The sequence below is a fragment of the Dama dama genome, chromosome 18 (genome assembly GCF_033118175.1).
Source record: "Dama dama isolate Ldn47 chromosome 18, ASM3311817v1, whole genome shotgun sequence".
Taxonomy (NCBI): Eukaryota; Metazoa; Chordata; class Mammalia; order Artiodactyla; family Cervidae; genus Dama; species Dama dama.
Window position 1 is genome coordinate 93,300,277 of NC_083698.1, and position 16,897 is coordinate 93,317,173.

At 36.3% G+C, this 16,897-nt stretch overlaps 1 protein-coding gene across 1 annotated transcript in view; it reads left to right on the forward strand.

Moving 5' to 3' along the window:
• LRGUK (leucine rich repeats and guanylate kinase domain containing) overlaps positions 1-16,897 on the forward strand; it is a 96,190-nt gene that overhangs the window by 17,366 nt on the left and 61,927 nt on the right. Inside the window, exons 5-7 of the mRNA XM_061166420.1 lie at positions 550-631; positions 10,442-10,566; positions 14,904-15,047. Coding sequence (XP_061022403.1) covers positions 550-631; positions 10,442-10,566; positions 14,904-15,047 — 351 coding nt within the window. The remainder of the gene's footprint in view (positions 1-549; positions 632-10,441; positions 10,567-14,903; positions 15,048-16,897) is intronic.

Sequence of the window (16,897 nt, forward strand, 5' to 3'; positions counted from 1 at the left end):
GGACAACTGATACTTTTGAAAATGCTTCCCTATAATAGTCAATTTTGAGAAAGGGTGCTGAGTGGAAGAGGCTTGAGGGATAAATAAGAAAAACTTTTCTGGCATTTAGGGGGTGACATGGGAGAGTAAATTGAGATAGAAGCAGAGAAAGTGAAGAAACTAGAAACCAGATATACATATAAACTAGGTGTACACAGGCTACTGGGAGTCAGAGAAGATGGTGGTTAGTAAGGGTGAAGTAGTTGAGGTTAAGTTCTGAAGGAAGATCAAGAAAGTTTAAAATAAATGCTGAAAATGGGGAGAGTGACTGCAGCAATGGAAAGCATTTCTGTTGTGGGGGGTGTGTGCACTGGCCACAGGGAAGGGTCTCCCCCTTCCTTCCCCCCAAAGTGGACAGAAAAGAGTCCCAGCTAGGAAATGATTAAACACAGGGCAAGTAAGTTAGCCTGAGTGTCTTTTGAGCTGGTAACTCCTCATCAGAAAAGACATTCTTCTTGTGCCAGTAACTGTGTGGTTAAGATGAATGACATCCTGCTTTCTTTCTATCAGCAGGTGGATTTTTCCTGCAACCAGATTTCAGAAATGTGCAGTTTATCGGCATATGAGTCTCTCACAAAGCTAATTTTGGACAGTATCCTTTGAATGAGTAACAGGGAAAGTTTGGTTAATAGGCCCGTGTAGTTAATACATGTGTTGTTAATATGTGTGTAATGGATGATATGAAGTAGTGCCGGATGGGCAGATTTACTAGAGATGTGTGACTCGTTGAAATGGCTCAGCATTGATACTCGCAAGACGAAGGAAGGTGTCTTACTGACCATGGAGTAAGATTGCAAGCAAAGCTTGCCAAGAACTTCTTACACCTGAGAATCTAAGAAGTGAGTCATTTTTCTAGTAAACATAGGCTTACTTTTAATTCTAGAACCAGATAAGAAGTTCTGTTTACCCAACTCCCTTCCTCAAATTTACTTAAACTGGTGCCCTACTTTATGTAAGTCCAATATCTGTAATTCCAGATATGACCAAAATTAGTGAATATTTATTTTGCAGAAAAATTCATACAAAGCTCCCTTTAACTAGCAATCTTCTTCAGTGTATTTCAAATGATGCTTCCATAAAAAATGTTTTAACAGTTGTTAAACCAAAAACTTTTGATTCATAGCCAACTTTAGCAATATACCTGTTTCATGAGCCAGGCTCCCGTGCAAACAGAGTGCCTACTTTCAAGTAGACACACTCCAGCTTCTGGACCCTAAGGGGTTGACAGGGGATCTATGAGTTTAATGAGCTTGAACCTCTTTACACCAGAGACCGATGTTCTCTGGGTGATAAGGGAGCAGTGCCTTCTCTTTCTCAGTAAGTATCTTTCTACCCACCTGAGGATTTTTCGGGGCAGAGTGGAGAATGAATTGATTGCCCTCGGGTGCCTCATTCCAGGGATGTGGCAGCAGCTAATACACACTACACTTGTAATGAGGCTGGGGTGTAGGGAGAACAGAAGATACATTTTCTTGAAGACATATTTTATAGGAAAAACCCTTTATTTGCATATGATGGAAAGCTTAAAACATAGCATCACTCTCTTTAGAACTTATATGTGAAAATGAGCAATTCGTGGAAATTTAGATGGTGCTCTTGAAATAAGCAAGTGTTCCTGAACGTAGCCTAATAAGAAAATGATCAAAATGAAATGTTTTGATGACAGACTAAAAGTAGTACACATTAGCAGCACCCGTTCATAGAACCTTCACTTTTTACTTGACTGTTGTACGTGTATTGCATTTGCAAAGAGACAAAGTCTGACAACCCTGATGCAGTCTGGCTTGGAGATCTCGTCATCTCAGGCCATCTAGAAGAATGCTCCTCAAGGAGTAGCAGCAGCAGCAGCATTGCCTGGAACTTCTTAGAAATGCAGGCTCTTGGATGCTACCCCAGACCTTTGAAATCAGAATCTGCATTTTTAACAAAACCCCCTGGTGATGTGAGTTGATAGTAAAGCTTGAAAAGCACTAGTCTAGAAGTCAGCTGCCCCCTAAGCCCCCACCAGCCAGAAGAAACTGAGTATCCAGAGCCACTTGTAACCCCCAGGGTACCCCGAGTGACACTGTGACACAGCAGTCTGGAATTCTGTCTCCCAGAAAAATAGTCTTCCACGTGCAGCGTGGAAGTGTCAGAGAAAACTATTCAATGGTATTTTGGACTGAAGATGCTCTTTAAAACATATCTATCATGAAAGTCTCAATTTCTACTAAATTTATCTTTCCATGTAAAAAGCTAAACTATTATGACTTTGTAAATGTCAGTGGAGAAAGAAATCAGGGTTTTTTTAAACTTAACTTTAGATGTAACAATGGAGTCTTCTCTCCAAAGTATAAAAAGCTTTAATTACTGCATCAGAACCAATTGGAATTCAGAACATGAACACAGAATTAGAATGTACCGTAGCACTGTTCCTCACCTGGGTTTTTAAACATGCAAAGACAAGTACCCAGAACAAGCTTCCCTTCATAAACAACTTCTTAGATAGCTTACAGCTTTGAAAGAGGGTAGGCTCGTTTTTAAACAGTACTAACTATGCCTCTTTCTTTTGTTCTGTTCAGGCATATCATGTTGTGTGTAGTTATGTAATTAGAGTTTTGAAAAGACTAAAAAGCTTTAAGGTAAAGAATTTCTAGACAATTTTTTAATGTCAGTACATTTGAAAACTTAGATGAAGTGGATAAATCCCTAGAAACATGTTATGTACCAAAGCACTGGCTTGGAGATAGAAACAGAGTAGCCCTATCACTATTAAAGTAACTCATTACAAATTAAAATGAATTAAATATCTTCAAACAAAAACCCCACCAGACCCAAACTTTGAAGAACAAACCTTTCAAAAATGAACAAATTCTTTCAAAGATTTAAGACAGAAGGCACATGCACAGTTAATTCTAATAAGATTACTTTGATACCCAAACCAGACAAGGAAAGATAAGAGAAAGGAAAATGGCAGGTTTATTTCACTTGTGATACAGATGTAAGAATCCTAAACAAAATATTAGCAAACTGGATTGACAATATATGAAAAAGATAATATACCATGACCAAGTTATGTTTATCTCATGAATGTAAGGCTAGTTTAACAGTAGCAGATTTTAAAGTGTCATTAATAACTTGAACCGATTAAGGGAAATAAATCATGTGATCAATAGATACATAAACTCAATAGATAGGGAAAATTTAATGGAATCCATTTTTCCTTCACAATAAAAACTTAGTAAACTAGTAATAGGAAATTTCCTCAACTTGGTAAGAATGTCAACAAAAATATTTGAAACAAACTTTATCTCAACTGGGGACATGTTAAAAGCACTCTTTAAAATCAAGGATACAAGGCAAGATAGGTATCTTTGCCACTTCTTTTTTTTTTAATTTTTTTTTACCTTTGCCACTTCTAACCGTCATTGTTTTAGAGGTGTTGCTGCTGCTGCTAAGTCGCTTCAGTTGTGTCCGACTCTGTGTGACCCCATAGACGGCAGCCCACCAGGCTCCTCCGTCCCTGGGATTCTCCAGGCAAGAATACTGGAGTGGGTTGCCATTTCCTTCTCCAATGCATGAAAGTGAAAAGTGAAAGTGAAGTCGCTCAGTCGTGTCCAACTTCTAGCGACCCCATGGACTGCAGCCTACCAGGCCCCTCCATCCATGGGACTTTCCAGGCAAGAGTACTGGAGTGGGTTGCCATTGCCTTCTCCGTATAGAGGTGTTACTCAGTACCAAAAGATAAGAAAGAGAAATTAAAGGAAAATGTAAAGATTGATACAGACAAAAAGTCATTTTTTATAGATGATGTGATTGTCTACAGAGAATAGGTAAAAGAACTTGCAATAAATTACTAGAAATAACAGAGTTTTGAGAGTTCAACAAGATAGCTGGATATGACTTCAATAAACAGAAATCAGCTGCATTACTCTACACCACAAACAAGCAATTAGAAAACACAACCTTTAGAAGAAACACTATTTACAAGAATGTATTTCTTATTAAAGATGAGTAAGACCTGTAGAGGGAACATAATAAAACTTTATTGAAGAGTATTAAAGACATAGCTGGAGGGAAATATATTATGTTCCTGGATATGAAGATGGGAGAAGGTATGTAAAAATAATTTTATAGAAAATGAATCAGAAAGGCTAATAAACATATGAAGACGTGTCAACCTCACTTGTACTCAGGGAAATGCAGTTCAAGACCATGAGATACTGTGTCACAGCCATTCGATTGGCAGAATGTAAGAAATCTAAAAATACCCCATGTTGGAGAGCACATCGGTCCAGAGGATCTCTGTTTTTCTTCCTACAGTTGTGAAATTAGTTCAACCACTTTGGAAAGCAATTTTGTGCAGTCTTGTAAGGTTAAACATCCACGTTTTGTGACCTAGCCCTTTCATTCTTATGTCTAGGAAGTTTCGCATACGTGTACCTGGAGGCTTGGGTAAGAATGCTCATAGCAACATTGCTTATAACAGCAAAAATTGAAATAGCCCAAATGCTCCTTGATAAGAGAGAGGATAAATAAATTATGGTATACTGATACAACAGCATTATCACACAGGAGTGAAAATGAATGAACTCTATCTCCATGTGCCACTTCAGTTGGCTGTTAATAAAACCAAATATAGTTTAGGTATAAAATCAAAGGGGAAAGGAAAGAAGAAATAGGCAATTCAGCCTAGGGGTTATCTTTGAGAGAGAGACATCAGGATGTTACAGCTGTTACATGGCAGCTCAGGGCTCCAAGACACAAAAGAAGCCACTGCCAGGTCTTCTTAAGTCTTAGATTTGGAACCAGGACTTTTCTGCCATATTCTTTGGCTTAAGGCAGGTCATGGGTGCAGCATGAATAAGCAGAGGCATGTATCAGACTACCACAGACCTGTGCTTTTAAGAATATTCATCAAAGTTTTAAAAGTAAATAGAAGCAGGCCGAATAAAAAATTTTTTTTTAAATTTTAATTTGAAAATTAGAAATTAATTTCCTTGAAAATAATTATTTACCAAACTTCAAACTTTAGCTCTATCAGAATTCCCTGGAGGGCTTGTTAAAACACCTGTTGCTGGTCCCCATCCTCCAGAGCTTTTGCTTAAGTAAGTCTGGAGTGGTACCTGAGAATTTGCATCACTAACAAGTTCTTGTTGTTCAGTTGCTAAGTTGTGTCCAACTCTTAGTGACCCCATGGACGGCAGCCTGCCAGGCTCCTGTCCTTCACTAGCTCCCAGAGTTTGCTCAAATTCATGTCTGTTGAGTCAGTAATGCCATCTAACCATCTCATCCTCTGCCAATTCTTAGGTGATGCTGATATTGGTGGTCTGAGGACCACACTTTGAGATCCACAGCTCTAACCTAATCAGTCCCCTCTATTATATTTTGAATATCATGTTTTTTTTAATCTGATGCCATTCTACTTGTCCTTTTTTAAATGCTGTAGAAATTTAGCTGTTTTCTATTTTAAACTTTTTAAATTTGTTCAAGCTTTCCTTAGTGAGCATCTGTATTTTCTATTTGAGGGCGAAGAAATGCACCTTTGTTTAAAATAAAATTAAAATAGAAGTATAATTATCAATATTAGAAGCAGTTATTTAAAATAAAAACAAATCAGCTAATCAAACTAGTAGTGCTGACAATGTGATTATAGTAGATTATGTTAATAACTCAATGTTAACTATACAATATTAACTTTTTAGTTTATTATACTATTTTGTCCTTTGTAGGTGGGCAACTGATGATTAATTGATAAGCACCCCAAAATGAAAGATGATAAACTTTATCAAGGATAAGTACATTTGTTTAGGTTTAAGAAAGGATGCAGTTTATTCTTCACCTATATATACAATTGATTGTTCATTGGAATTTATTCTATGATTATAGAATCATGAAATTTTGAAAAATTGATTCATAGAATTTTAAAATCTAGACAGGATTCTAGGGATCATCTAGTGCTATTATTTTGTTTTATTTTTTCTTTTCTTTTTTTTGTCTTTAGTGCTATTATTTTATGGGAGAGAAGCCCAAGACCCAAGGACATGTCCAAGATTATTTGGTAAATGGTTGAACCAAGACTAGTCTTCTGAATTCCGTTGTTCTTCCCATGTTGCAATTCATTGAATAATTACTACTTTTATCACATAGCCATTTAAAGTGTATGCATGTTTCATTTCTTAAAGAGATTCACTCTCTGAGTGAAGAACATTTTTCACTGGTAAGGTGATATACATCCTTCAGGATTGATTTTGATTAAAGCCATCACTGTGGTTCTGTCCACTAAGAGAATTGTGATGGATTTCCTACTTATTTCTTAGCAACTGTTTTCTATACACCAGGCCCATATTTTATGACTATAGACAAATGAATAAGAGCAAATACCAGAGTAGCGAATAATTCATGTCAAGCACTGTGAACTGCTGACAGCATCACCAAAATGTAAAAATATATTGTTGGGCTTTTCCCTTGCTGGAAAGTTATGCTTATGTGCCTTTGGGTTCCTTCACTCAGTTTCCATGAGGATCTAACATTCCACAGTAAAAGATTTATTCATAGGATCATAAAACTTTAGAGTTAGAATGCAGTATGTTGATTCTTAGTTCTTTGAGTCCTTCTCCTAATAATGGCCTTTTAAAATTGAAATATACCTAAGAGAATTAACCTAGTAAGCTAATTCATTGTAACATTTTAGTGACTTAACTTATATTTCTTCTTACTGGATAGTCCCAAGACCTATTAAAGAATGTGAAAGAATAATGTTAGGAGGAAGGGCAAGTAACATTTCATGAAGGTTCTTAAGAAAATGAGATGGGAGAGAGAAAGTTATTCCTGAACTCAGAGCTTTGGATGGACCAGTCCTGCATATTGACTGTTGTCATTGCTGATAGTCACATATGATGTAACTGTGGGAGTAATTAGTGGAGAAAGCTCTTATACCTCTGTTAAAAGTACTCTTTACTTAAGAACATGATTGCCGTTGATCCTTGAATAATGGTAAGAGTTAGGGACCAACCCAGAGCAATTGAATATCCTCACATAACTTTACAATAAGTTCTTTGTTAGCCACAGTTCTGCATCAGTGGATTCAACCAACCTCTAGAGATGGTGTATCACTGTAGTATGCATTTAGTGAGAGAAAAAACAACTCAAGTAAAAATGGTCCCATAAATTTCAAACCTGTTTTTCAAAGGTCAGCTTTAATTTATAGTGCTTGAAATTCCTTGAAATTTAAAGAGGAGTGAAGAGTTGGGAAACAAAATTTTGGTGAAATGAAAGTATTTATCAACAGAAATGTTCAGTCAATTCCTCATCCTTTGCCCCAGTGTAGAAGCCCTGGCCATGTCTGCAGGGGGCATCTGTATTCCTCCTCCTTCTGGCCCTTGCAGTACTAATTTCGTAATACAAGACTTCCCCTCCTGTCCAAAGCTAGAAAGTAAACTGAAGGTAGTCTCTAATGTCTTGGAAAATCACTATACACACAGTCAACAAGATTTCCTTTTCAATTCCCATTATCTCTTGCTGGTTTCTGGATCTCCATATTCTAGTTTTCTAATTCCTGCCTGCTTCCCATGGGAATCCTTCCTGACTCAGCCACTCACAAGCATTTCTTTTACCCTCCATCATAATTCAGAGTATCTTCATTTCTGCTGAGGCTGAGCTACCAAGACCCTAGTGCTCCTGCAATAGGACTTAGAGACTATTGCTTCCTGGGCTAGAGTGAAACAGTTGGCCATTTGAAGTTTTCCATGCTTAATTTTTCTTGCCAAAGAATGCTACTCTGAGGATATTTTAATTCATCTATGGAGTGATTAAACAGCTCAAAGAAAATGGAAGCAGAAAGAAGGATCATGTTTATGAGCATAAATGTCTGTTTGTAGAGCTAGTCTGGCAGGAAGCTTTGTGAAAGTGGTTTTGAAATGCATGCTGACAACAAGCAGAATTATGCTTCCGCCTAAGGATCGAATCTGGAACCTGTGAGGAAAATCAAGGAATTTCCAGTTCGTTTGGCAGTATTTTCTCATCATTGCTCTTAGTTTCTTAATTAACAGCTGTCTCTGGCCTAGTTCTTTCAGAATCCATCCTGGCCTGAATCCTCGTTTGTGTGCTGTTGGCCAGGAGGCAGAGGATGTGATTCCTTAGCTTCATGTGCTTGTAATTTAGTAACAGTAACATCATGCCTTGTAAGTGTGAGGTACTTGATAGTTTGTACAACTCATTCACACTTATTTTCTAAAATTTTTTCCTCATGATCTAACTTTTGGGCTTCATGGCAACCTGATGTTGTCTTCATTTTACAGATGAAAAATCTGAGCAGAGAGAACTTATGTTGCATAGCTAGTAAGTAATAGAGTTAGGATAACTACAGATAATTATGAAGCAAAATGTATGTTTTTGTGATACTTACAGTCTGTTCCTTTCTCTTCAAAACATTTGTTGGTTCTGAGATTGATCTCCATAGGTGGGGTATTTGAAGTTGACCAGAAAAGGCTTTGAGGAAGAAACAGTTTGTTTAGAGTGAATACCAAGAATTGGAATTGCCCCGATATTTACAGTTATAATAAACACTGCCAGACTGCCTCCAGAGAGGCTGTACCATAATGAACCCTCTCACCCAGTGGTATGAAAGAATCTATCAAAACTTTTAAAATGTTTGTGAAACTGATAGGCGAAGAATAACATCTTAATTTACTTTCTCCTGACTATAGGTGAAGCAGAGTGTCTTTTCATATGTTTTTTATGTTGGTGGTGGTGGTTTAGTTGCTAAGTTGTATCTGACTCTTATGACCCCATGGATTGTAGCCCTCTGTCCATAGGATTTCCCAGGCAAAAATACTGGAGTGGCTTGCCATTTCCTATTCTCTGTTACGATATGTTAGCCACTTGGATTTGCTCTTCTGAGAATTTCTTGATTATATTCTTTCCCCATTTTCTATTGGGCTATTGCATCTTTATATTTTCTAGATATTTAATTCGTTGTCTATTCTGTATGTTGTGAATATATGTTCTCCAAATCTGTCACTCGTACTTATTTATGTAAGTAAAAAGTAATAGAAGTAGAGAAGTGAGGTTATTCATCAAAAAGAAATGCTTACTATGCCAGTTTAATGCAAATGTTAAAAAAAAGAAAGAGAAAACTTAAAAAGTGGAATTTTAAATTAAAACCTGAAGAATGGGCAGATTTTAGAAATAATTAGGAAAGCAGTATTAAAAAAAAAAAGAAAGTCAAATGTAAATTCCTGAACTATTAAGAAGATGGACCTGGCAAAATTGGAGAACTCTCACTGCATTATAATGAGGATGAAATTCAATAAATAGGTTTTGCTTAAAGTGAAGGACCTTAAATGCCAGAGTGAAAATTTTGGAATTCGTCCTGTAAGAATTTGTTAATTGAAGCATGATATCCAATCAATATTTTGAAAAAAATTTAACCTGACTATAGGGTGTAAGATGACTTGAAGACAAGAAGAAATGTAAGTTAGAAGTACCCACTGGTACCAAAGCTGAATTAAGCTGGAGATGAAAAGGAACGGCATATTTGAAGAGATGTTTTAAAGCAAAAAATGCCAGGTCTTGGTGATGACTGGATGCCCTGAAGATGACAATTGGCTGAGAAAATGGTGATGTCTTAGGCTACTTGGGAAGGAAAACTGAGCTTTGGTGGAGAAATGACATTAAATCCTGGAAATTTGCCAAAAAGCTGTTCCTCTCCAAATTTTCTCAGCTGACATCTCAGATGACCCATTTTCTGCAGATGACATCTCCTGGGCTGTTTTCCCCGTTATGGGGATGATAAAGAACATGTACGTCCCCAGGACAGCCCTGGATTCAGAAGTTCTGCGTGTAGGAAATTACAAGGGTCTCCCATGAAGACCATTAAGGGAGCAAAGGAAAAATGCTGTCAAAGAGGCAGCTTTGAACCACCCTGGTGGTTTCACTCTGGCGATTAATTGTTTTTTCCTCACCAATTAAATGAGTCACATATGAATGCAAATGCAACTGAGCACACTCAAAAGCTGTTACTTTTTTAAAAAAAAAGTAGTGCTAGTACTAACTTCTTTCTTATCTTTTTTTTTTTTTAATTTTTATTGGAGTGTAGTTGATTTACAATTTGTTAGTTTCAGGCGTACAGCAAAGTGAATCAGGTATGTTGCTAAGTCGATATATATGAAGTATACACATACACACACACACACACACACACATATACATATATACATCCATTCTTTTTCAGATGTTTTTCCCATGTATTAGCTTACATATAAAAAATATTTTAAGATTTGGCATGCTTTGTATTGGGCATGCAGTACTTTTTTTTATTTATGATGTTGTCTGATTTTTCTAATGATGATTTGACACTGATTCATTGTTTCTTCAAAATGTTTCCAGTAACATTTTCCTTAAACATAATCGTGGTGTACAGGCAATGAGATAACTGAAATCAGTGGACTCGAGCTGTGTAGCAGTCTTACCTACCTTAGTTTGGCCAACAACAAGATCACAACCATTAATGGCTTAGGCATGTTACCAATCAAAATACTTTGTCTGGTGAGTCTACCAAAAGTGTTATTCTCTATAGAAGTATTAATTAATGTCTTAGTAAATATATGAATGATAGCTGGGATTTTTCAGTTTTATAAAGAGCTAGTTTCTTTATGAAATGTCATGATCTTCAGTTTTGTTAGCTCCTTTTCATATCTGGTTTGTTTATGTGTGTTTGATGAATATTTCATGCTAATGTAAAATGATTTTCTAATTTGGTATACAAATTCCATCTTTTAAAAGACTGACTTTACCACTAAGAAAGAAAGGCATACTTTTAGCACCTGTTAAGAATATATTTATAATGTCTTATTAATGCAAAAATATTTAAACATATTTAAGCATAGTATTTGGACTTGCCTGCTGGCTCAGTGGTAAAGAATCCACCTGCCAATGCAAGAGATGCAGGTTTGATCCTTGGGTTGGGAAGATCCCCTGGAGAAGGAAATGGCAACACACTCCAGTGTTCTTGCCTAGGAAATGCCATGAACAGAGGAACTTGTCAGGCTACCATTCATGGGGTTGCAGAGTCGGAAATGATTTAGTGACTAAACAACATGAAGAAGTGTAATATTTATTGCAGCTAAAACTTCATTGCAACAAAAGACCTTCATTACTTTCAAGTGAAACACTGGGCACTGAATTTTGGCAGTCCTTTTATATCACTGTATGCTAGTCTCCCATTCTAGAAAACCAGAATTATGAATAAATTTATTCATAATTTATTATGAATGAATAAATAAAGTTCATTTATTCTCTCTGGCTGAGAATAAATGAAGAATTCCCTTCAGAAAGTTAACATTTTAAATTTTTTCCCCATGAAGAGCACTATCTTTAAGCTATATGACATGCTCTGTGACTATGACTGAATGAAAACACAGACAACTTACTTAAAAAATCAGCAGGATCATATTAATTCCAACCATATATACAGTATTTTTGAAGTAATAGTCTAGCTCACTAGTTTGGGGGCTGATAAAGTAGTTTGTGGATGATCTAGGAGTCTTTTTTCTTCCTTCTTCCCTTTGGATGGCTTTTCTATTCTTCATTTTATCTGTCACAGGATAGGCAGGGATTTTAAGCCATGAGACTAGTAATTTATTAATTTCTTATGTTAACTATCCCACAGAAGATTGTTGAACTGTTGTTTAAGATAACATCTTGGGTTACCTGCAGATTTTTTACAGATATGATGCATTATTTCTGTCTTGTTTAACCACAGACAGCTGATGGTTGGCTATGTGTTAATTTTTCTTTCCCCGAGCTTGGAGCCTGAAGTGCTTTTTCAAGACTCTTCACTCCTTACGGTGAATTAGATGAGGGCAAACTACTAATTGCCGGTAGAGATGTGATAAAGTTTAATTTTTCCCTTGAAGTTTCATGTTTTCTGTCCACTAAGGCACAGTGGCAAAGCTGTAAAGGAAAATGACTTCGGCAAGTCAAATTGCAAACTTAAAAATTATAAAAGAAAGTCACATTTAAAAATTATGATAATTTGAAGGATTCTTGGCAGTATGTTCTATTCAATTTGCAGCTTGTTACAACTTTATCCTTTTCTTTATGTATCTTTTTACATCGCATTCCTGTTGACTTTAAGTAGAGCATGGTATGTGGACAGAGATATGGAGCTGTGCACAAGGGAATGAGAATTCAATTCGTTATTAAGAATAACAACACATAGCACTTTTATCCTAAGACCTTGTTTCAGTAACTGAATAAGTAAACTGTATTGACAGTTTCATCTCAAGCAGCTTTTAGAAAAAGCATAAAAAACTTACTTTTCTTACAAGTAGATTAGATGGATTGTTCCCATTCCCTTTCCCATTATCCAAGATTAACTAGAAAACACAAAATTTTCCATCATTCATTTTCCTTAAAATTTTTGAGAATGGTAAAGCTTTTTTCCCATATATCAATAAACTACATAACACAAGACTCATTTGTTTCAGTAGTTTTTCATGCTTTTTTAAAAAATTGTGATATCAGTAAAACAATTGTACTGCTGAAAGTAATTCACTTTATTGAGATAAATTCAGAGGGGAAAAAAGAGCCATTCACTATACAAACCAATTGTTAATTCCCTACCATCAACTTTTACAATAAATATTAAGGGAAAATGTGGTTCACTCATGGTCTGTTCTGCCAGCCACCTCCTTTAGCAAGTAAGGACAAGCCATTCCAAACTTCAAAAAATCATTGTGTCTCAGTAAAAGTCATTTGTTTTTTTTTTCCCCCTCCCAACTTGGGACATTGAGACTACTTCTCATTTTACTTATTTAATGAAATAGTTTCTCTCTAACTGCCCCTTTTCCCCTGCTCAACATGATGAAACATGCAAGAACTGTTCTTGCAGAAACTGGCCATGCACTTTGAGGAGAGAAGTATCAGTTTTTCATCTTTGGATAAAAAATTTGACTAGATGACTTTCAACTCAAATTCTGATTTGACATATTTCTCAAGTTCTGCTTTCTTTTATGACCATAGACTATCTAATTAAACATTTCTATGCCTTACTCTGCTATTGAGCATCTACCACTTTGAAAGCCATCAGAAACACACTAAAAAAGAATTACAGTTTATCTTCCACATCTATGGCACATCAAAAGTCTTTAGGAAGAAGTGTATTATGTATAAATTTGATATGTGGGCATATTTTAAATAGGATATTGAGGTCCTATTTCAATAAGTTAAATTAATATGAATATTATGTTCAGTGTAGTTTTTTCCTTCCCTTTTTCTATTACTCTTTCTAGAACTTTTCTGAACAGTAGGAAATCTGACTTAGGCAAATGGGGTTATTAGTATTCTTCCTTCTCATTATGGAATTTTTCAGACATATATAAAAATAAAGGGAATAGTTTAATGAATCCCCACATACTATCATCCAGCTTTATAGATTATCAACATTTTATTAATATATTTTAAAGAACCATAAAATTATATTAATGGATATAAATCTTGCTCATTATTGAAGTAAAATCTTATGAAAAATTGGGTGAAAATGAGCTCTTACTATTAAATGTATCAGGAAACATGTACCAGGAAAAATATTATAGATGGTAGAGAATACTATAACTTCTTAGTTATAAAGTTCTCAGTAAAAGTTTTAAAAGTTTAAGGATGGGTATAACATGGCTTTAATTGAAACCTCAAAATTACTCTTTATTGTGATTCTCAACTCAGAGTTTAGCTTTACTGGGACATATTCTTCTGCTTCAAATACTAATGAGCCCAAGGAATTTTGCATGTGTTGGGAAATGTACAAGAAAATGCAAATTGTTGTTACCACCATAATTTGTATTATGGATTCATGGGGATTGGAAAAGAGAACAACATTTAAGTTTTATATCTTTCTCTGTTTCATGGTATTGTCTAAGAAGATGTTTATGTGTGAATTATTTAAGAACTTAGTTTGTGTATGTGTTGTTGTAAAACATGCCACCCCAAAATGTAGTGGTGTTGAGAAATTCTATTAGTGAACCATTTTGTTATTTTGCAGTTCTGTAATCTGAGCTAGGCTCAGCTGTGTGGTTCTGCTGGTCTTCCATGTCCAGCTAGCAGATTGACTGGGGGCTGGGCTCAGGTGAGATGCTGCAGTAGCTGAGATTCTTCTCTCTCTCTAATCTCAGGGCTCCTCTCTGTGTAACATCTCCACAGATTCTTTCTAGAGGAGCTAGAGTTCTTACAAGGCAGCTCAGGGCTCCAAGACACAAAAGGAGCCACTGCCAGGCCTTTGTAAGTCTTAGATTTGTAACTAGGACACTTCTGCCATATTCTTTGGGTTAAGGCAGGTCATAGGTGCAGCCTGGATTCAAGAGGAGAGAAAGGTACCAAGAGCATGAATAAGCAGAAACATATATCAGACTACCACAGATACCACAGACTACCACTTGACTTGTGATATGAAGTGATTATATTCAGAATATTTCTGAAAACAGAGTAGATGTGGGAGTTGTAGTATTCAAGTGGTTTGTTAAAATGGCCATGAATTGTGTTAAATTTATATTTCTAAAGAGAAGCATGGAGTCATGCAGCCATTAGGCTTGAGGTTAGCAATGTCCAAATTTTATACTACCTAGCTTTTGCCTTTCCTACTGAACAATGTTTCTATGAACATTCATCTGCTTATCTCTAGCAAAAAATATTATGTTCAGAGTCTTCCAGCTACAATACCGTGATTTCTTTCTATGATGTATGTATATGTGTTTAGGAAGGTGAATGATGGGAATAGAGTGAGACAAGAATGTCTTACTGATTTTAAGAGGTTTGAGGCAGTACCCAGAATGAAAACTTGTCACTGCAGTTTTCTCTTTAGGACATTAAGTGTATTTTATCTATTTTAGAGCAATAACCAGATTGAGAAGATCACAGGTTTGGATGACCTAAGAGTCCTGCAGATCCTCGATCTGAGCCAGAATCAGATCAGTAGCCTCCAAGGCTTAGAGGGTCATGATTTCTTGGAAGTGATCAACCTCGAGGATAATAAGGTAATGTCATACTTTACGTGTCTTGGTTTTAGTGTCTACATAAGAGGACATATTAGGACCCATTATTAATGTCTCAAGTGTTATCACATTCAATGCCAGCTCAGAAATATTCTAGAAAACCTCCTGGAGCAATAGGTGAAGGACTTTTTTTTTTTTTTTTTAAATAAATAGTGATTCTTAGCTTTTAAAAATGCCTAATTTCATTATTTTGAAGGTTTAAACTGCAACCAAGTGCACATGACTTTGTGAAGTAGATATGTTCATGTGAAATTTGGGGTAGAAAGATTGCATTAGGAATATCTGACATGTCAGAGCAGGGAAACTGGAGCTAAGAGAATAGCCTCAGGCTGGTGTTGCCTCCATTTAATGAGAAGAGACACTGGAAGTGAATTCTCATATCCTATTTGTAACAATAGCCTGTGTTTGCAACTTGGATAAATTTGGAGACTGAACTTATTTAAATTTCCATTCTGGCTTAATGCACACATTACTTCACAAATTTTATCAATTGGCTTTCATTCTGAATTATATTTTATTTTTAATAAAGCATGTGTGCTCCTAATAATGATATATTCAGTTAGTACCTGTAGCTCACTTCTTCTGCAATAAGATCTACATCGTGATTTTATTCATCTTGAGTACTTTGTTGTATTTTTGGGAAAGATCTCACAAGTAAGTTGATTATTTACTTCTTGAAAATGAAAAGTCTGGCTGACCCTAAAAGAGACATAGAGACTATCTGGAGTAAGATGCATTTCCGAGGAGACGTTTCTCTGTTCAGCCATGACGGTGCTCATTAGTTGGATCCAGTGACTCTTTCTCCAGTGAGCTTCCATTAGCTGTTATATTTCTAAAAATCAAAAAAAGACAGTCTTTAGGTCTGGCAAGAGTGGATTTTTAATAACAGGAAAAACTGTTCCTCCTCATTTTCATGTGACTTGCATATTAAATTGTCAGCTTCTAATACGTGTAAATCCATGGCTGATTCATGTCAATGTATGGCAAAAACCACTACAATATTGTAAAGTAATTAGCCTCCAACTAATAAAAATAAATGAAAAAAAAAATTGTCAGCTTCTAAGGTTAACTCGTTTGTTCACTGTCACATTGTCTTATGAAGTCATAGGCTTTAAGAAGTCATAAGACCTAAGACGTCATAAGACCAGGTTCCAAATCTGTTCATATGGTTTTGTGGTGGTTGTTGTTCAGTCAGTCAGTTGTGTCCAACTTTGCAACCCCATGGACTGCAGCACGACAGGCTTCCCTGTCCTTAACCATCTCCCGGAGCTTGCTCAAACTCATGACCATCAAGTTAGTGATGCACCCCAACCATCTCATTCTCTGTCATCCCCTTCTCCTCCTGCCTTCAATCTTTCCCAGCATCAGGTCTTTCCCAGTGAGTGAGTTGTTTGCATCAAGTGGCCAAAGAATTGGAGCTTCAGCTTCAGCATCAGTCCTTCCAATGAACACTCAGGACTGATCTCCTTTAGGATGGACTGGTTGGATCTCCCTGCAGTCCAAGGGACTCTCAAGAGTCTTCTCCAACACCACGGTTCAAAAGCATCAATTCTTTGGGGCTCAGTTTTCTTTATAGTCCAACTCTCACATCCGTACATGACTACTGGAAAAACGATAGCTTTGACTAGATGGACCTTTGTTGGCAAAGTAATGTCTCTGCTTTTTTAATGTGCTGTCTAGTTTGGTCATAGCTTTTCTTGCAAGGAGCAAGCGTCTTTTAATTTCATGGCTGCAGTCACCATCTGCAGTGATTTTGGAGTCCTCCAAAATAAAGTCTGTCAATGTTTCCATTGTTTCCCCATCTATTTGCCATGAAGTGATGGGACCAGATG